The sequence below is a fragment of the Dermacentor andersoni genome, chromosome 1 (assembly GCF_023375885.2).
Source record: "Dermacentor andersoni chromosome 1, qqDerAnde1_hic_scaffold, whole genome shotgun sequence".
Taxonomy (NCBI): Eukaryota; Metazoa; Arthropoda; class Arachnida; order Ixodida; family Ixodidae; genus Dermacentor; species Dermacentor andersoni.
This window is the reverse complement of record NC_092814.1, coordinates 249,767,463-249,789,135: the sequence shown is the minus strand read 5'-3', so window position 1 is coordinate 249,789,135 and position 21,673 is coordinate 249,767,463. Positions and strand designations below refer to the sequence as shown.

The 21,673-nt window shown below is 45.9% G+C and overlaps 1 protein-coding gene across 1 annotated transcript in view; it reads left to right on the top strand.

Moving 5' to 3' along the window:
• The window catches only part of LOC126548218 (synaptotagmin-15-like), a 419,497-nt gene that overhangs the window by 256,199 nt on the left and 141,625 nt on the right, over positions 1-21,673 (top strand). Inside the window, exons 2-3 of the mRNA XM_050196361.3 lie at positions 5,607-5,895; positions 10,077-10,240. Coding sequence (XP_050052318.2) covers positions 5,607-5,895; positions 10,077-10,240 — 453 coding nt within the window. The remainder of the gene's footprint in view (positions 1-5,606; positions 5,896-10,076; positions 10,241-21,673) is intronic.

Sequence of the window (21,673 nt, the reverse complement as noted above, 5' to 3'; positions counted from 1 at the left end):
GACTTGTGTGGGGGTGCATATGTTCTACGGGTTAGCTTGTAGTGTTGTGTGATGTCTTGGTACGAGACTAGAGGGTGCATGCGCTCGGGTTCAGATTCTTCGGCGTCGGCTCGGTGGGTCAAATCTCGAGCCACGTGGTTGACGACTTTGTTGCCAGGAATTCCGTGATGAGCTGGCGCCTAGATGATCATGACTGATCTCGTTGGCAGCTTTTGATTGACGATCTGGAGCGTAGTGGTATGAATTCTGCTGCTAGCAAAGTTGCGGCACGCCTGTTGGAAGTCGGTCACTATGACTTCAACCTCAGTTTGGCAGAGCGCGAGGGCTATGGCTGCTGCCTCGGCTTGGAGGGGATTGTTTCGTGTGAGCGAAATGCTGCTCCGATGTTCTTTGTTGACGACTGAGGTGGCTGTTGTGGCTGCGCGTCTAGGGTAAGACGCTGCGTCCGTGTAGGCTGTAGAGGGTAAAGTCCCGTATCGCTTATGTATGGCCAGGACCGGGCCTCACTTCGCTCTGCGTGGTGCACTGGGTGCATGTTGCGAGGTAGAGGACGTACGGTGATGTTGCTCCGGATGGCATGGCGTAAGCTCAGTTTGAGGCGGCGGATCAAAGAGCGGAAAAAGAAAGATGAGCCAAGGCTAAAAGTAGGGTGGTAGAACAAAGCAAAAACTAAACCCTTGTTGACCTTGTTTTTTTACTGCCATAGAAACTGGGCACCACTAATTCGTGCATGAAAGTCAAACTCCTAATGCACCTTTCTACATGGCGTTCTGAAGCTTCTGTGAGGTCGCGTGCACCGCGTGAAAGCAAATCTGTCGTAAGAAGGGCGCTGAATACTGCAACACAATAATACCCCCGCGCACTCTGCATTGGCAGTTTTTGGAATGCAGTTTCATTACTGTGCTGAAACAGCCTCCTTACTCAGATTTAGCCCCTTGCAATTAACTTTTTTTTTTATTTTTCCCCGAATGGTTCCAGCTGGTTAGGTTCTAGCTAACTGGTTCTAGCCAAAGATGGAATTTCAGGAATGGGACGTCAACTCAAAAGGAGATGGCATCACAGCTGAAGAACTTAACATAAAATGACTTCTAAGGGTGCTTCGAGAAATGGAAGAAGAGGTGCAACTGGTTATTGTGCCTAAGGGGGAGTATTTTGTAGGCGACCACATTTATCAGTCTGAAAGCTTGTGAAATTAAATTCTTTAAACGTACTGCATGAACTTTTTGGGATAGACATGGTACATTGATCAAAACTTGTGAAATTGTCGGCGTACACAGTGCTTCTCGTAAAATTCTTGACCGAGGGCAGCGTCGTTTTCGGACAAGCATCACCACACGTAGATTTGAGGGTAAAAAAATTATGCGGATTCCATGCGCTGTGGAAATCCACGACATCCGAAGCATTTGTCAGGTACTTATGCGACAATCCAGAATTGTTTGGGTATGTGCAAAGGGTTACCAGACAGACAAGCATGTTTCTTTAAGTTGAGCATTTGTTTCTGTGACGCGAGCATTTGTTTGCGTGACACGAGCGTGTGTGTCCCAATAGCATCAACGTGATGACAATAGTGTGGCGCCGATGATAGGACGACTGTTGTATTCTGCTACGCTTAATAAATGCCTTGGCAATTCGTTTCGTTTCAGCCTGGACCGATTCCGCAGGTGGTGCAATAATGAGAAACTGGTGCTTTCTCCCCTTTTTAAACATGTTGTTGATGTGCAACGTGACACACCCCAAGGATAGTATTTTATTCGCGCATTGCATTCCTTCATCTGTAACGCGCGCACTGTGCTCTCGTTTTTTTTTATCTCTCTTTAAAGAAACCGTTGCTATGCGACGTGCCGCAGGAAATAAAAGAAGTATGTGCGCATGCATAATTTATGTTTATATACATGCGATGGTGGCCTGATCGTTTCAGCATCGTTGTATTGCGCTGTAAGGGCGAGGTTCGCTCTCACAATCTAGGACGTTACATTAATGTTTAATTAAAGAGGCCCGAAAAGGGGCGAGATAGTAACCTGTCAGCCTGCCTACGCACACCTACTTACTTCCCTGGCTACTTACATATACCCCAATGTTTTGCCAGGCTTCAATATAGGTATCTGAAAACTTTGCCGTATGTGTAAGTAGCTTGTATCCTCTTAGTCTGACGAGCTGTTTATGCAAGGTCACGGAGAAAATAATTGACACTACGCTGCAATGGTGGTGTGAGCGAACAGAAGCACTTCCCGATCACGTGACATGATTTCGAATACGGCGATGCACCATGGATGGAATTTTGGATATCGTTATGTATGTTGAACACGAGCGATCTAGGGGAAATGTCACAATAGCGGTTTCTTTAGACATTAAACGAGCTTTCCACACAGTCAGCCATGCTGATATACCATGTGGCCTGCTAGAACTGGGAGTCTCTGGAAGGGCGCTACGGTGGATATCCTACTTCTTGAATGGCAGGTCAATATTTATTCAAACAAGCGAAGTAAAAAGTTCCTGTCATTGTATTATTCAAGGAGTCCCACAAGGCGTTGTCTTAAGTCCGTTTCTCTTTTATTCTGTGCTGGTGGATTTACCGCGGAGATTTCCACCTGCACTGCACTACTATATATATGCGGATGATGTCTGCATTTGGGCCTCTGGTTCAAGTACAAGCCTTGTTCAATCAACTTTGCAGGAAAGCCTAAACATTGTGGACAAATTCTCAAAGGAAAGAGGAATGGGACTGTCATACAGTAAGATGGCTGTGTTGCCTTTCACCAGAGGACATCTAAAGGTTATTCAGCTGTGCCTTGAGGGGCAACCATTAGACATAGTGAAACAACACAAATTTCTGGGGGTTATACTAGACAGGCAACTTTCTTGGAATTCTCACATTTAAAACATCGCAGAACAAATAAAAAATGTCCTTCGTCGTGTAACAGGCACGACATGGGGTGGGTCGGTTTCATCTTTACTAAAAGTACATAATGCACTTATAAAGCAAAAGATAGCATATTCTTCACCTGTTCTGCATTGAATCTCCTGTTCATCTGAAGAGAGACTCCATCGATTAATAGCTAGGAGCCTTAGAATATGCTTAGGCGTTCCTCTAGCAATCTCAAGTTCCTTAGTAGCTGCAGATGCACGTCATCCTTCATTTACTATTATGAGGATGGTTGAAACCTGTCGACACTACTTTCGCGTTTCAGCGCAGCACAAAAGGCACCCACTAGCAAGTGCACTAATTAAGAGAGACTGGACAAACATCAATTCGGTGATTCAGGTGCGCAAAGATCTGCTACCACATCACGGATTTCGGTTCTCAGATATCCCTTACGCTCCGTAGCGACTCGTAACTCCAAAAATGGAACATTCGGTTTAAGGAATTACTCGCAAACGAGATATGTTTATGCTAACAGCACAACTGGCGTTATACCAAATTTACTTTCTATACTCTGACTATAATCAAGCGTATACAGGTGGTTCTTGCCAAAGAAATTCTTCTACAGCTGCCTTTGTCATTTCAGAATGGAACGAAATACAAACGTTTAATCTATCTCACACGACGTCAACAACAAAAGAAGAGCTTTTTACAATATTGTCTTTGCTACGCTACATAAATTCGATGCACAAAGGGGAACGATGGACCATCCTTTGTGACTCGCAGACAGCTTCGTCTTCACTTCATCGTGACACCATCAATTCGCAAAACATGGCGTTAGTTAACGAGATATTTAAAAAACGCAAAATGCAAGTGAATAAAATCGCATAGTAATGTTCCAATGGATACCTGGCCACTGAAATATCCCTGGGAATGTTGCAGCAGATAAGGCCGCTGGACAAGCGCATGTAAATAACGCCACACATGGTCTCCCTCTAACACAAGGCGAATTGCGCCGCATACTAAAACAGTGGTTGCAAAGTTACCTGTCCGTGGTTGCAAAGTGGCATGGTTTGATGAGAACTCGAAATCTTGAGATTTATTTCACATTGACCCATCTCTTCAATTTAAAATCCCGTCCACATTAAATACAATCAGAGCATTTGAAACGCTGATTCACCATCTGTGGGTCGGCACCGCGTACACAAAACACTTTTTACATAAAATTTCAGGAGCTGATATTGAGGAATGCACTTGTGGCCACGCTGATGGAGATGTACAGAATCTTCTGCTAGGATGTCCGCTACACGACACACACAGATAACGCTTAGCTCTTGATTTAGTGGCATTAGATCGCAGGCCCTTCAGCCTCAGGAAGATCTTAGGTCCTTGGCCAACATACTCATCGCAAAGACGAGCGTTACTGGCCCTTCAAAGATTTCCAGAAACGAGCAATATTCTCGGAAAGTGTTGAGTAGAGTGTGTAAATATGATACCGCATTCTATGTTTTTCTTTTACCCAACTTTGGCCAATCCAATGCCTGCTTTTTGTAACTTCATAATAATTTAATCCGTGATTTCTTATGTGCCCTTACTTTAGTCTAAATGACCGGACTGTGTGTTTACTTTAGTGCACCTATGTGACTGGACTTTGTGCTTCTATGTTTCTGAGTTGACTTTCAGTTTTAGTGCGGCATTAGTCTACTTACGTGACTGCACTTTCTGTCTTTATGATCTGGAGTTGTCTTTCAGTTATAGTGTAACATTAGTATACTTATGTTACCGGATTTTGTGTTGTTATGATTTTACCATTTTTGTTATGCGCTTTTTTAAGTCCTTATGTGAAAAGGAATAGCGGGCGCAAATTAAAGGCGACAACATCTAAATACCATATAATGAAATAACGCAAAGTTTCTGGTATGAGTTAAAGAATGATTCGAATTAACAGTGATTAGGAGGAACGTAAAACCACTCTTGCCACTTGTTCTGCTCACCTTTCCGTCCGCATAGCGTTATTTACACGTCACAATGTTGTCTTGTTCAGACAGAAGGTATCATGGCTATGACGGAAGCATATACGTACCCGCCGTGGTTGCTCAGTGGCTATGGTGTTGGGCTGCTGAGCACGAGGTCGCGGGATCGAATCCCGGCCACGGCGGCCGCATTTCGATGGGGGCGAAATGCGAAAACACCCGTGTACTTAGATTTAGGTGCACGTTAAAGAACCCCAGGCGGTCGAAATTTCCGGAGTCCTCCACTACGGCGTGCCTCATAATCAGAAAGTGGTTTTGGCACGTAAAACCCCATAATTTGAAGCATATACGTGCTTCTGTAAGTAGAGATGTCGCTTCGGAAGCTTGAACCAAAAATAATTGTACAGAGCAATTCGCTTCCCTTGTAGCTGCTTCGACCCTTGTCTATAAGCACTCGAATTTCGCCATGAACTAATATAACCCACTTGTTCGTACACTCGTATTCTCCGACACACCGTCGGGTCGATCTTGGTGACGGCGTGAGGCGGGCGCCTCTGGAACGCTCCAGCCAACGACGACGAGTGTGAGGGGTGTATTTTAGAGTGGGAAACGTTATCTCGACCATGAATGAACCCGTCGTGGCAGGTTGCAAGTTCTCCTTCACCCACCACCACGATTCGGTGATCGTGTTCGCTGCCCCGGTCGCGTTCGAACGCGGAGTGCCGCCCACGCACTCTCCTCCGCCTCAGCCCGCGTGGTGTGGACCCCCGCAGGCCCGGCTGGCGGCCTCCTGCAGAGTGCTGCGCTGCCGGGCGCCCTGGCTGCGGCCGCCGCCTGCCTGCTGCTGGCGTTGAGCGTGGCCTGCCTGCTGCAGCGCCGCCGGCGCAAGACGGACGACCAGCCGGCCGCCGACCACGGCGCCTACGAGCGCCTGGACTGCAGCCGCTCGCCCAGGGTGTCCATCGCGGTGGCCGGCCCCAACGACCGCACGCCCTCGCCCACGTCCCGGCGCAGTCTTCGCCGCGGTACCAACGAGCCGCATTTCTACGGCGGCTGCATAGCGTAAGCGCCGCGCTTAGGCGACAGCGTCCATTTGATGGCCGCGGGCTCCTGCGTGCTTAAAGCGTCGGCTTCACTTCTTCTTACACCTGTTAATGAGCACCAAACAGGTCCATAGCAAGAGGGCGCATTACACAGGCTCGGCCCTTCGCTTTTTTTTTTTTGTTTCTGTGTAGGGTTACTTGTGACAAATGGTTCAGTTCCCCAAACATTACCAAGCGCGTAAGAATGGCACAAAGGCAGTGAAAAGGCTCAAGAATTGGACCCCTGAATTGCTCTGACATTGTACAGTGACCGCCATTTAGCTTTACTATTTTATGTGAGTCATTGGGCGCGCATTGTCGGACATATGTCTCCTCAAATCACATGGTTATTTAAATAGCTGCTGTACGCAGTCATTTGCCGAATTATTTCTCGTGAAAATGTCGCTTTCTGATTTTGCTAATATTTATGACAACTTACCACGGGAAGCTATACTTTCTTATACTTCCTTGCACCATACTACAGTAATTATTTTGTAAAATGTACACTGCTTCTACTTAAACAAGATGTTAACATTCATTTGTATAGTTTGCACTGAACTGTTTCGCATGCCCCTGAGTTAGGAGAATGCGTGTTACTTTTAGCATTTTTATTCTAAAAACTATTTTCTTTTTGTTAGTCCAATAACTACAACCGATTCTCCTGGAAATGAATCTTTCGGTGAAGCGGCTCTCCGGCGAAAATTAAGTAAATTTTCTATTTGCACTAATGAAAAACATGGCAAAATATTAATTTGTGCACGTTTGCTGTCGCAATTTCCCCACTGAAGTTGTTGTCGCTGTTCGTTAAAAGTTTGAATTTGAGTTTATTTCCATGCACTCGTACAAGTTCAGCCGAAAGATCAGGAGAAAAAACTGCTCGCCGATACTTGACCGGCCCTAATTTCTTACCTGTTGGCAGGAGCAGGACGAAAGAGAAAACGAAAAGAAAGTTATAATCCCATTACCATAAGATACATATCAATGAGACAAAAATATAACATAAGCGTTGTGTTGTAAACAAAGTATGAACCAGAGGAAACAGGCTCACGAGGATCCCGCTACATTAAAATCAACATTAATGACAGGTGGCTAAGAAAAACCACACACACACACACACACACACACACACACACACACACACACACACACACACACACACACGCACACGCACACGCACACGCACACACACGCACGCACGCACGCACACACATGTGTATATATATATATAGAAAGGTGCAAGAAAGAACAACCAAAGGACCTGAATGACATCTTCTGCTGGGCTTGACGCAATGCTCATCTAGTTCATTCGCATTACAATCGTCTAAATTGAAATCTGGCAGAGTACATTTATGGATGACTTCGTTTTTGCGCAGTTGGCTGGGTGGTCGGATTATAATGATATTTTTCGTCTAAGCGAGCTATTCAGTTTTGAATTTGGGCCCTGCGCCAATGCTCGGCGTTGTTTCGTACTCACTTTGCCGCACAACACATACGCCTTCGGGCTTGGGTGCGCGTGCTTATGAGTGGGTCTAATGGTTTGGCTGGCAACCCCTGCGCACCACACATGTAGTACCTCTGGTCTCAAGATATGAGGACGTGAAAACTATGTCACTAGAAAACTCTCGGTCCACCTCGCTGCTTGTCACTGGCTCGACAAGGTGTCACCGCAGGATAAAGCCGGCAGTTTTCCTAACAACTCTTTCGGCAGGAATGAACATTTGAGCTCACATTTGCTGCAGAATTTCTCGTTGCAGCTGAACGCTGTGTGCTGTGAAATGTGCAACATGATTGCCGATGTGTTGTGCGTCGAAGGTACGGGACGGTACAATACGGAAAGCGACTTCCAGAATTATCTGGATTAGAGCAAAAATTAAAATGAAAGAATTTAACCAGTGTAATACTAATCATGTGTTCTGCCATATATGTTGTGTGCGGCATTTTCATTTGGTTCCTCTCAATGGTCAAATCATGGTCGAAAGCGCTTAAAGTAAATATTCTTATGTATATTTTAGCATATAAGACGCAGTTTGGGTAGACCTGAAAGCGCTTTCACTAAGAAATTTCCTTCATGGGCAATCATGTGTAGCTATAGAAATAACAGAAAAAAGTTTATCATAAATATTGTAAACCTGGGGAAGTAGACCGACACAGGGCCTGAGTAGACCCCTCAGACAAATTTCTGCATCACTGAACAAGAAAAATTAATTGTGAATTCTTTTATGAAACCTTGTTTTAATGCATATCGTGGAGACATGAAACGCGAACAACTTAGGCCTAACTACAATTCATCACTTCGTTTCCGCTTTCAACACATCGCGCGATGTCGGCATGAGTTCGGCTAGCAAGCTTTGAGACTTCCGCCATCATTGGCGACAAGATAGTAGCGGTACAAAAACGGTGCTCTCGTGTCATTATTAATAAGATGTGTTCTACTTCATAACTTCCTGTTTTCGTTTCATTTGTCCACGCTAGTACCTTGCGAACTTAAAGAGTTCTTCGCATGACAACGCTTTTTGCCATGAGTAATTTGATAAAAGACACTGCGCGATCCATTAAAGGGGCACAGTTTTAAAAAGAAACATCTCAGATTCTTGAGCGACATATACCGTTGTCCAAGCTAATGTCACAAAGCTGTTCAACGAAAAAAAAAAAGAAGTATTTAAAAACACGATGCAAGATACAACTATAAGACCCATGACGTTCGGCCGTCAGAGGTATGACAACCGAAAACGGCATGTCATAAAACTGTATCTTGCACCGTGTATCTGTATCTGTACCTTTTTTTTTCGTTCAACAGCTCGGCTAACATTAGTTTGGACACCCCATATCGCATGGAATGGCTCGGGTGGTTGTAAATCCAGTCTGGCGTGGGTGTTTTGGTTTGGTGGATCAGCGAGTGTGTATACAATGGCGCGTTGGTACGTAAAATCGTGACAGTGAGGGTCAAAAGACTGCATGAAAACTTTTCACATGCTCCCCAAAGCACCTTTATACGCAGTGCTATGTTTCATGAAGAAGAAAGGGGGTTTGACTCAAATTTGCAGCGACATTAAAGCCGCAATGTTGTTTATGGCCAGTATCGTGCTTTACGCAAGCGGTACATTGAAACTTCATACTAGTAGTTTGTGCATATTTTGCAACAAGACTCATCTGCCCACGGAAGCGCGCCATGATCATAAGGTACCTTCTGCCGACCCGCCTCTTTGTTGTACACATGCCCGTCAATAATGAATAAATGGTGTGGGTGTCAGTTCCATAATAAAAATAGAGCACAAAACTTCGCAGCCGCGTAATGCCAGTAGAACTCCTGCACATTTTTGTCTAACCGATGGAGTGTGAAAGATGCTTCAGCTCTCTGTCAACGCCTATTCCTCCGAGAGAAGCATTAATTAACTACAAAAGCGTTGCCCGTTTGATGTAAGATGAGCCTTTCATTGCACTTCGTTTTTGTTTCTCTTTATGGCAGCCAAAGCTCGGAGCACCGGCGCCTTCCCATTTTCACGTTGATAATACTTACTCGGCTGGCATTCAATGTCTGACAGTGCACTTGCTAAGAGCTCAGCGCACGCACGCACTCCTCGCTTTCGCTGCTGCCGAAGAGCTAAGCTAATATTCGCTGCAGATGAAAACAATATAACAGAAGCGTGAGGGAGGAGACGTAAAACCCTTTTTAATTATTGATAGCTTTTTACATACATACACAATGAATGCTGCTTACAGATCAGAGACTGCGCAACTGAGCTGTCATCGAAGCATTAATTCTCACGTTCGAGAAGGTAGAGACAGAAGTGGTGTCACTTTCGTATTGGTCTGCTTTATTATGCAGGTAAGTGAGAAGTGTGACAGATAGCCTCCAGGTTCTTCACAGCCCATTAATTTCTGTGATGCACAAAAGAACCGATTTCGGACTGTCCACAGCGCTAGTGTATCTACGGATTAGCGACCTCGACAGTTTGAACACGATGCGCGTACAGGCAAGACTGCTTGTGTAGTGTGCTTATTAGTAAACGGCCGGAGTCGCATTTATTGCTGTTAATACCGGGGTCACTCGAAGCTCAGGGCCCGTCCAGTATTCGCGAGGTGCCTTTTGTTCTCCATGATGCGCCGGATGACGGTCGTTCTTGAGCAGAGCCGCTGCAGGGCGATCTCTGGACCTCGCAGGCAGGAGCGTCCGATTGACTTCGTCGTGCCCACGTTGGCCGCATCGTCCCTGTGTGGCTCCGCTGCCAGCCTCGTGTCGGACGCCAGCTCGAGTGTCGCTGAACCCGCTGGGCCACCCTGCTCGTCCCCCGGCGACCCTGGACCCGTTTCTCTGCTGCCTGTCTGTAAGGAACCTAGGCGATGAGCCGCTTTCGACATGCGCGATAGGGGAGGAACCCTGCATGCTCGGGAGTACTGGTCCTTTATAGGGAAGACGCCCGCACATGAGAACTCTTATCGAAAGCAAACTGAATGCGGGGCGAGGAGAGTCCAATTATGCGCCTGGGTCACCCGTCTGTGTTATTCGGACGTAGCCAGATGACCGTATAGAGGAGGTCGGGGAGGAAATAAAGGGAGATTGGCAGGAATGTTAGCCAGAAAAGTGTCTGATTGATCACCCTATACTGGGGGAAGGAAAGAAGTCCGTACCGAAAAAGGCGGACATTGTATAGGAACTGCGTCCTACGCTGTCCATTCCTTTCCTGTCTACTGGTTATGTGTTTTTTTTTTTTTTCGTATAAACGGCAGTGGTAGCGGAGTGGTTTAAGCATTAAGTGCTCACTTGGCCAACAGTCATGCGGTAGCGGGTGTGAACCGACAGCGTTTCGGCGGAGACATTGTTTAGGAAGTCAAAATGCACTGATGTCATCCTCGTTGGAGGGCCTGGCATAATTTAAATTACTCCTGGGACTTCTTTTCTTTTTCATTTACGCTGCAGCGTCCACCTGTGTTATAATATTACTGCGTAAGTGTATTTTTCATTGTGACCTTATTGTTAATTTTTAAGTTCTTTACAGAAATGAATACAAAGTAAATAGACGATATCGGTTTAGAGTACTACAGGCTCCCTTTTCTTCATTTTTTCTCTCTCTTTTTCTTTGTTACTCAACAATGAGAAAGAAGATTAATAATTCAAAACTACAAAAATGGACGCCAGACATTGGTGAAGCCAAACATGAAGACAAATGTAAGGTGTGGACGAGGTGCTGATTGGTTCTGAAATGCAAAACTCGAAATCAGAAGACACGCGCACAAAGGTACAAACGTACACTAAGATAATTAATATGCCGCCGAACATAACGGACTTCTTCCTCACAATTATACGAATAATGTTTCGTCTTTCTCGCTAGCATTATTGGAACTGGGCACGTTTTTCTCTCATACAACAATTTAATTTTATATTGTAGGCAATAGACAAAATATGAGCAAAGAGGCTCGAATCCGAAGTCTTTTACCTTGCAATGTTACATCACCGAGAAAGTAATCAGAGAACAGTAAATTCGCAGTGAGACCTCTCCAGTGATTGAAACTGCACATTTTCTTTGTGTGGACTCTTGAAACACAACTCATTAAATATCAACCATGTTTATTATACATAGTGTCTGAATTTATGCAATAAAACATCTCTCGTGCGAGTGCGCTTCCCATCTGTGCCTCTCTTCAATTAATATTGTCACATAGTGCTGTCCCGCTTTGAGATACTATGTAAAGCGCTAAAGCAAGTTGCATTAATTAAAATATTAAAGCGACACCATGACGCCTTGACGTATTCACTGAATCGCTCACCTATTACTTAAACCTTGCCTTCCGTCGCGGCAGTTCAAAGCGGGAGCGACTGTGTTCACATAAAAATTGCATGTACTGAAAGCTGTGGAAGGAACGCCACTAAATGGATGTTAGGCGCGCACACACATACAGAAAGAAGGACAGACAAGACTGGTGTTTCGTCTTGCTTGTCCTACTTTCTGTATTTATGATTTTGGGGCTATAACGCTGCGTCTTGTCACCTTCTTGGTGTTTACTGTGCTTCTGTCTGCGCGTGTGTCTCGCTTAATGTCCCTTTATCAATGTTCCATCAACTATCCCAGTAATACATTTTTCGGAATGCACTGAGCATGCCACCAGGTGCAGCACGGGCAGCTCGTTAACGCATTCCCTTTTAACATGAGTCTGTCTACTGCACCTACGATTTGAGCGAGTAACATTGCTTTTGTACTGTCACGAAAGTTTTATCCAGATATTGTTGACATAGCGAGATAGTTATCCTATGTTAGTACATCTTTTATGGAACTCCGTGACGCGTACATGCTGTTTGAGAAGTCTTCCATTAATACATTGCGTATCCTGGGGCCACGCATTCAGCCTCAGTGTCCAATACACGTAAGACAACTAATTTTTAAAGAATGCTGGCTATCCAGCACCACGAAAGTATATACATGCGAGAGTTAAATTGTGAGTTTTACATCGTCAGCATACGTGGACCACTTTCTGTCCAATCATATCTGCCGTCTGTATAGCAAAAAGTTGGAAGAGGTCGGCAGTGCAATATTTTGCAGTTTTTTTTTTTCCGCTTGGTCAACTCAGTCCACTCGGCATTGGGTGTTTTTTCTGAACCATGAGGTGCAGTGCCTGATCGTTGTCCTCGTAGTTGTTATACTTGGCAAAGTACACATTGTCCTGTGGTTCTTTCGGTCTGTCTTGTGTCGCACTTTTTAAAGCTATTAAATACAAATATCCCCTCTTTTCCTCATCTTGTAGCCATTTTCGTGCGCGCTTACCGACATTAACACCTTAGAACTCGCCTTGTTTGCAAGCCTTTTGCAATGCGCACTCTTCACCTTCATGATTGACCAAAATATCATTAGGTTCTGGCAATGCTATCGCTGCTCTCAAGACATCAGCGCCCTTAAGGCAATCGACAGCCTCCAACTGTGTACATATGCCTATTCAATGAGTATGGGCCCATTATCACATAATACGGAAAACAGCGCCCCAGGCTTATAAATTTTCAGGCGTCATTGCGCAAGCTACACTCAGTTCACAAAGCAGCACTATCCGGACTTGGGCAATGGCTACGGTGCTAACGCGCGCGGCTAGTTGCTCCACATTATCCGACTCAATAAGGAAGCATTCGGGATTCCGCCTGTGTCGAAGGATTTTCTCTGTGTTTCAAAGGAGCGGCAATGGGTGCAGTGATTATGGCGCAGTCTGCGCCCGCGGAAGTGAATTGACCACTCCATAGCGTTTTCAGCACTGCTAGATATCCTGCAAGCACCCCGCACGTGCAGCCAGCCGATCGAAGCACAGATTATCTTTAGAACATGCTGGCTAACGCTCGCACATGCCACAAGGGATCGCTTGGACATAAGCGTTCGTTCGTTCTTTTTTGTATACTTTCCGCATTTTGTTTTGTGGTAACCATAAGTATTTTTTATAGGTCGCAGGAAGTGCACTATTTTGTAAAATACAAAAAAAGAAACGGAAAACGGGGAGGGGGACATTTCTCGCATGAGCTTCAATCTATATATATATATATATATATATATATATATATATATATATATATATATATATATATATATATATATATATATATACAGTGAAGCAGACGCGCGTATAAAGCCGTTTATTGACGTTTCGGCCGGTCCCCGGCCGAAACGTCAATAAACCGCTTCATACGCGCGTTTGCTTCACTGCGAATATTTACCCGGACCCAGAACTGCTTTTTTTCTGGTATATATATATATATATATATATATATATATATATATATATCGTGGAAGCAGCGGCGAATAGCACCACTAAGCTAATTTAGACTGGTAAAGTATTCTTTCAATCTCTCTTTCCGTTCGTATTGCAGGATCAAGTTCATTGATATAAAATATAAAGAGTAAAATTGCGTTTTTTTTTACCGAAGGCAGTTTTCTCGCATTCGGGCCATTTTGGCACAGCAAGTTTTTAACGCGATATTGTTAAGGGCCCCGTGTCGCAGAAAATCCAGTGTCGGCGCCGGCGTCGGCGGAGTTACGCTTGAGCGAAAATTTCCGTGCATGCTTAGGCATATGTATATGCCACGCCTTGCTATATGACATGCGATATATACGGGTTATATTGCCACAGCATTCTGTCACTAAGGTTTCTCGTACATTGTGTTACATTCTTGACACAGGTATTCCTTAGAACTTTGAGAATGACAGCCCACACACAAATGTCATGAAACAAAACACCGACGCCGCATGGCTTTTATGTCGAATCTTGTCAGACATAAATATTAAAAGTGGGAAACAATAACACAAACCTGAAAATGATGTAATTTCTTTTGGCGCATCTGTGCACACCTCCGAGATCCATGCGAGAGGCCGCGTTTCTACCAGAAAGCTCGCCTTCGTGCATAGCGTTCGCCGCCAGCGTTTCCCGGTAAACGTTCCGGTTACATAGGCTGCAGTTGCCGGGAAGCGTGAGATGCAGTCAGGGATCTTTGAATGCTATCGCGTTACACTCTTAAAGGCGAAGCTTAAGTGTCCTCCAATTTTTTTCTAAAGTGGCTATAGGCTGAGTCCTTCGTTCTTTTGTAGAATGCAATCTAGTCTAGTTACCTATAGACCTGAATAGGCGTTGTGAGATGCCATGACGCTACGAAAAGCCGGTGTAGAAACTTCCGGTAGGCGGTGCGGCACCTGTCTCTTATTTCCGTAGTTTTCTCTGCACGGCTTACGAAGTTTCTTTTCGTGGTAGGAGAGACACTTTTGCTGTAGCGAATGAGTAATGTAATAATACAGCTTCACATTTGTCTTTGTGCTCCTTTAAGCGCTCAAGAAAGCGAAGGAGAAAGTAGCAGAAAGGGCAGACTCTTCTCGCAGCGGGCGGGCTACAGAAGACTGATTACATGCTGCCAGTAATATCTTAGAAGACGGTATAATTTGTTTACACGTGCGGAGAGACTTTCGCAACTGCCACCGACGCCGGCATTGTGATGTACTTTGGATACACTTCAGAGTAACTAAGGAGCATGACTCCATAATGTTCTACAAGTCTCAACCTAATCTAAATGGGAAACGAGAAATGAAAATTTCTCGTAGTACCTTTTCTGGGGCAGGAGGGAATGCTTTATGCATTAGGCATAGTTAACTGTTCAATGCCTCTAAAAGAGAGCGCGAATATGGGATGGGTGCATTTTCCTGGTTTCATTCCACCGTCGAGAGAATTAATCATTTCAGTTTCGCCTGCGCCATGCACAGTATACCGCGTTTACCTTCGGACCCTCGTTATCGTGGCCCCTTTCATAAAATGGAGCAATAGCCAATGCAGCCGCGGAAATCTGCGCGTAACTGCTGCATGACCGAAAGCGGCGTTTTTCAGCGGTGCTGCACGCGTTCCCTCGTGTGCGCAATGCGGGCGGCGTGCAGACGATAACGCCGCGCTAGGGAAATAAGGGCGCGCAAAAGAGGACCAAGCACTCCGGCGTTCGCTCGCCGCAAATTGGTTTGCTCACGCAACGCAGTGGCGCTCGCATGTGCCGCTTCTCAGCATGTGTACTCCCTGCTGCAGACGTTAGGCGCATTTCGAGACTGCGGCACCTTTCAAGCACCGCCGAGCTTGTGCGCGCGCCCTGCACGCGTGACCGCCCATGCAAAATTCTTCGCGCGCCTATGCTTGCTTCTCTCACTTACCGCGAGTAACAACCTCAATGCGAGGTTCTACGCGCCAAGTACGTGCAGAAAACACGAGGCAACATATAACAAATCATGACGTGCGTTTATAAATAAAATCTTTCATCTAAATATCAATAAATACTTGTAAAGCATGGAAAACTTCGAAACTTATTTATTAATCGGCTATGAGAGGCGAGGGGAGGGGGGGAGCGGGATAACAAATACACATATGCACGTTTCATACTTTTCGCCTCGTGGCGAGAAGGAAGTTCCTGTGACTAAGTGCTATTCACTGCACCGCCTTGTCTATTTGCTTACGCCTTGAATAAGTGTACCGAAGGGATATTGCAGCCAGCTGTAAGAATGTATCCGAACGTCTTTGTAGAAAACTTTGTGTCTCTAAACCGATGAAAAAATGCGTAAAATAATCTCGGAAGTCCATACATAAGGGCCTAAACATAATTTGGCCGATGTAAGAGCTTTCACGTCGTCACACTTGCGTGCATACGACCACCAGAGTGGGTGGTGTGGGTGGTTCACGTTAGCCTGGCACGGCCTTCGTCTGCTTTGTTGTAACGTTGCAAACACTACAGTTATACACAGACTAAAAATAAGAAAGAGAAATTGTGGACAGAGAATCCTTTCCATTGTCCGGTGTATGTGATTCTTTTTATTTATAAAATAAACAGTGTCGATGCTGGATGTAGCTCCACTATGGCTCCTTAACATTGTCATCGCGCAGTACGCAAAATATTACCATGCATCTTGATATTCTTCCAACTTACCCTAGGTACTGTAGACTGATATAGACTGATGTAAACATTTGTAGACTGATGCTTTTGTCGGGATAGTTCAGGTGAGACTCACTGCATCACATCAAACGCGCCTGAGCGATTGGAACAGTTCTGTGCTACGTGTCTGTCAAACCACGTGTCTTTGTGTGTGTTTCTAAGCCTAGCTGCACATTTGAATCGAATAGCTTTCTTTCGCTTTTTTTGCCAGTTTTCTTAGTCGGTGGATGGTGGTCGGAATTTCACCTTCGCCGCGAGGGCCCCGATGCAAAGCGCGGGTGATCTAACGGAACACCGATTATTGAAGCTCATTGCGACACACTTGCTGTCTGCCTATACTACCGCCACAAATGTGCTGGTTGCTAGCTCTATTACGACTGAATTACCAAATGGAACAACGAACGCGGCCTAAATATTCTCACTACAACAGATATACACTTTCAAGGGCATGATTCTTTTAATGAAGTGAGTAGCTGTCTAGAAGCGTTCGACTATTCGCTTACATTCGCAATTGTCATCGGTGGTTCCTGCACATTCTGTGTGCAGGAACCACCGTGGACTATGTGGACTATCTCCGGTGTGATCTTACTACGTTGCTCCAAAAAAGACAGAAGATCACAGGAAGATGGAAACTTGAAATTATGGGGAGTAGTCGAACAAGGAATGTCGCTTTTAACCCGACACGACATTTCTTGTTCGACTGCGTCCCCATAATTTCTAGTAATATTATGTAGCACAGCGTTGTTGCTGAACGTCTGTGGCGTTTTATGGAACCGCCCCTGTGGGACGAGAAGCGACCGTTGCTACGTGAGGCAGTAGCATCCCAAATATGTTAATTTCGTAAATGAAAATGGATTGCAACTATTGCGCCCACAGAGAGGTAGACAACATGCAAGACCGCGGCAGAAGTGCTGTCAAAGCTGAGCACAGCAGCTGTCTGCGCAATTGCAGCCACAAATTTGGTAGTATCGCTGTGCGCAATCTATTACCGTGTAAAATATCATGGTTGTATTTCATTATAGTCACCGAGCTTGCAGCATTATGCCGTACAGGGCAAAAATACCTGCAATAGGACTCTTTGCTGTTTCTATGTCCAGAATAACTAATACGAACCTGTCGCAGCCGACAAGGGGTAAACTCGACATAATTACTTATCAGGCTCTGTCCTTTTCACTCTTAGCCACAAAATAAAAAAAACCAAAGAGCGCTTGCTTCTTCTGATATCATTACTGTTGACCGAGTCTGCGCGCATTTCGTATGCACACGTGCTGGTTGGAGTCACGGCGAAGAAGCGCACTAAGGTTCTATTAAGCAACATAAATCAAAGTCACTGCAGCGATGCCGACTGTACTCGTTGTACGTGACACCTGCTCCAACATGCCTTTCTCCTCGTAGCCACTGCATCAAATGCAAAATTTAATTTCTGCGGCAGCAGGAGCATTAGTCAGAATGAACTAAACCACTGAGGCTCCGTTACTTCGCGAGTGCTTGATTTTCACTTCACATTTGCTCCCGACTACTGCCTCATATTATTTGATATACATAGGTTATTCGAACCAACATCACCTTTATCGGCCAAGAGAGAGAGAGAAATAGAAGATAGGAAAGGCAGGAAGGTTATCCATACGCGCGTCTGGTTTGCTATCCTGCACTGGGGGAAGGGGGTATGGGGATGAAGACAGAGAGAAGAGATAGAAAGAGCACAGTTTCGCGCACAGTTGAAGGTTCGCACCAAGTCTACACACGGTTCCCAAGACCTATCGACTTGAGGTACTTCAAGAGCGCTTTCGTGGCTTTCTGTGCCATCGAGGCGTACGGCCAGGGTACAAGGACCTTCATTACGGAAAATGGTCTAGAGTCCAGCTGGTTCAGTGCTGTCCTGAGAACTTCGCGCTCGACGTCATATTGGGGACAGATACATAGGATATGTTCAATCGTTTCTGTGGTTCCGCAAGAGTCGCACATGGGATTATCTCCCATTACAATGCGGAACGAGTAGGCCTTTTTAAATGCCACCCCGAGCCCGAGGCGGCACAATACTGTCGCCTCAGAGCGGGAAATTGTTTTATGGCACTTGTAGCTTTAAGGATGGATCCAGTCTATGAAGATGAGACTTCGGAAAGTTGGGAGATAACCAGTATTTGTGTGTCATAGCTTTAGCCCCACAATATGAAGCTTTGTTGCAGCGTCGGTGCTTGATGCTTGTTAAAGGGATTGATTGGAACTGGTCGGGCATCCAGATGGGCAGACTGGGCGGCTTCGTCGGCGAGGTCATTACCAGCAATGCCGGTATGTCCAGCTAGCCACTGGAATATAATTTCATGCCCTTTAGCGATAGCTTGATGATAAGCTTCTCTTATTTCATATGTCAGCGGCTCATGAGTCATATGATATAGGGCAAAATGCAGACTCTGAAGTGCTGCCTTTGAGTCGCAAAAAATGACCCATTTCTGAGGTGTCTCTTGCAGGAGATATTTGACAGCAGCATGTAGGGCAGCAAGCTCTGTCGCTGTTGATGTCATGTGGGACAGTTTGAATTTGATTGTGGCTTTCGTAGCCGGAATGACAACGGCACCTGAAGAGCTGGTAGGTGGGACCGAAGCATCAGTATAGATGTGTATTCGGTCCCCGTATGTCTCATTGATTAATAGCAGCGTCATCTGTTTCAGAGCTATTGTTGGGTGATTGGCCTTCTTCTTTACAGCCGGAATACTTAGGCGCATCTGAGGCTGTTGGAGACACCACAAGGGTAATGAAGGCATTGCTGCTAGTATGTATCCTAATGGAAGACAATCTGAATGGGTGATTAAAACTTCAGAACACGTTGCACGCGGTCTCTGCCATGACAAGAACGCCAAGTGATGATCATGGTCGTGGGAAAGATCACGGATATGCGTCCTGAGACTATCCACAGCAAGGTATGTTTGGATGGAATGATCTTTGGCGAGGACGATTGTTGCAGCGGTCGATGCACAGCGAGGAAGTCCTAAACACGTGCGCAATGCTTGGCCCTGTAAGCTCTCGAATGAGCGAATATTTGACTTGCACGTACTGGACAACACTGGAAGGCTGTAGTGTAAATAGCCTAGGAAAAGAGCTCTGTACAACTGAAGCATGGAGCGGACAGATGTGCCCCACGTTTTCCCGCACAGGAATCTCCATGGAATCTCCAGGAATCTCCATATAAGCACCATGGGTGAGCCATGGTGCTTATATTAGGCTTGCAAATACTGGATTCAGTGAGTCCAGTGTTTGCAATGCGCTTTGAGCTGTCGGTGTCTGCAGCTTGTTCAGTTGCATGCGAATCGTATTCATTAGTGATCGCACCAACGCAACTACTTGCCGATCCTGTTCAGTCAATTCACCGGCAGAAGATGCTCGGGGTAGATTACTTCCGTCGGCGTGCAGTGAATCTGCAGTTGGTTGCCGTTTGGGCAACGCAGGCCAGGCTTCGGTGTCCATATTCTTCTTAGTGCCCTTGTTTTTTGTAGGCCTTTCTGATTTGCGTGGCCTGGGTGGCAGTGGAGGCGGTTACAGTGGACGTGGCACACGCGTCACCGACGCAGCTTTTTTTGAAGAACGTCGGCGACGGGAGCTTCGCTTCCTGATTTTAGCGGCGGCTTCTCGATGAGAGGAATGAGCTCTTGTCATTTCGTTTAAGATAGCAATTTCTTTCTTAATGTTTGGGCAGTCCTATGATGAAGCCTCATGAGATCCGTGGCAGTTTAGACATTTCATGACAGTAGCTGCACATTTATCCGCGGCGTGTGGCTCAACGCAGCAGGGACACACTGCTTTGTTCCCACAGACGCTGCTCACGTGTCCTGATTTCATGCAGTTGTGGCACTGCAGAGGCTTCGGAATGAAAGGCCGGACAGGATGACGAAAGTGGCCTACCTTAACGTTTGACGGCAGGCAGTTTCCCTTGAACACAATCTTCACGTAACGTGAGTTACCCAGGCGTAAGACAACAATAACGTCACGATCACTCGTTGCTTTAACCAGAATCGGCCAGTCATTGTTGAGGATGGCCAAGTCTACGTCGTATACGACACCGATGATGACATCAGAGCTCAGCGGGATGTGATAGCGCACCTGCATGCCATCAAGATCTTTTACCTTGCGTAGAGCGCTAAGAGCACCCGCATGCAGAACACCAACCGCCAGTACATTTTTGCGGATGTTCACTCTAATGGCCGTGATTTCGTTGGGCACCACGGTCTCCAGGTGAATCGAGACAGATTGCCTATTAAGTCGCTTCATGTTACCGTTGGGTATCACAGGCATAAACAGGATGGTGTTGGTGTCGGGGCTCCACGTGGGCCCAACAGTTTGCGTACTGAAGGATGAAGAGGTCCTGGTGTTCCTTCTCTTCGCCTTGCAGCTTCGCACCAGTTCGAAGTCGTCGTCATCAGAAGGGTCCTCGCTGCTGAGCGAGTAGACGTGGGTGCCCTCGCTGTCGCTGTCAGTCTGTAGCCCGATTCGTTTCCTGGAGGCGGCCGTCGCTGACGCCACCGGATCCGGCAGACGCCCTGGACAGTCCACGTCCATCGCCACCGAACTAAGTGCGCCGAATTTTAAATACACGAGAGATTTCACAGAAATGGCCAGAGGTAGAAAAACAACACTCCGGCCAGAGACACTTCGTTGTCGTAACTTCGTAACAATGGTATAGACATCAGAACTCCCACAATAATTGCTGATATAATTATTATTGCGAGGCATTCGTTTCGAGCGGAGCCTAGTTTTTTCTGCCAACAGTCTGATCATTTTCACGAAGCACGTAGAGATATAAAACACCTTGATAATACCTGAAGGGCCAGTGAAACAGTGTGAAATCACTCATCCCTTCACACGTCCGCTCTTGGCTTCCTGGAAAAGCGCGCCGGGGTTATTATATAGGTGGTGATTGTTGACGGTGACGTTAGCCCTATACAGCAGGCTAACACTTTAAGTAACTATTGACGTTGGACGTCCTAGGTGCGTGTAAGAGACGCCAGAACTCTGTATAAAGAAGAGGCTCGCTCCTTCCCGCTTCAGTGCGCTCTGGGAGCTGCATTGAGTCTCCACATCGTCTCTACAGGATCCTTTCCCGCCAAAATGCTTCGCCCGAGGAAGCGTCTCATCCCAGCTTAGCTTGAGGAACGTAAGCGTAAGCGTGCCGAGGCCGTTATTCGTCGTTATGCGGTTCAGACGCATGAGCCCCGCGCTGCCCTTCTGGAACGAAAACGAATCGACGAGCGGGAACGCTACAAACCAATGAAATCAATGAAACCAGTGGACCAATGGACATTGCATAATTTAATGTCAAATTAATGTACATTTGTACCATAAT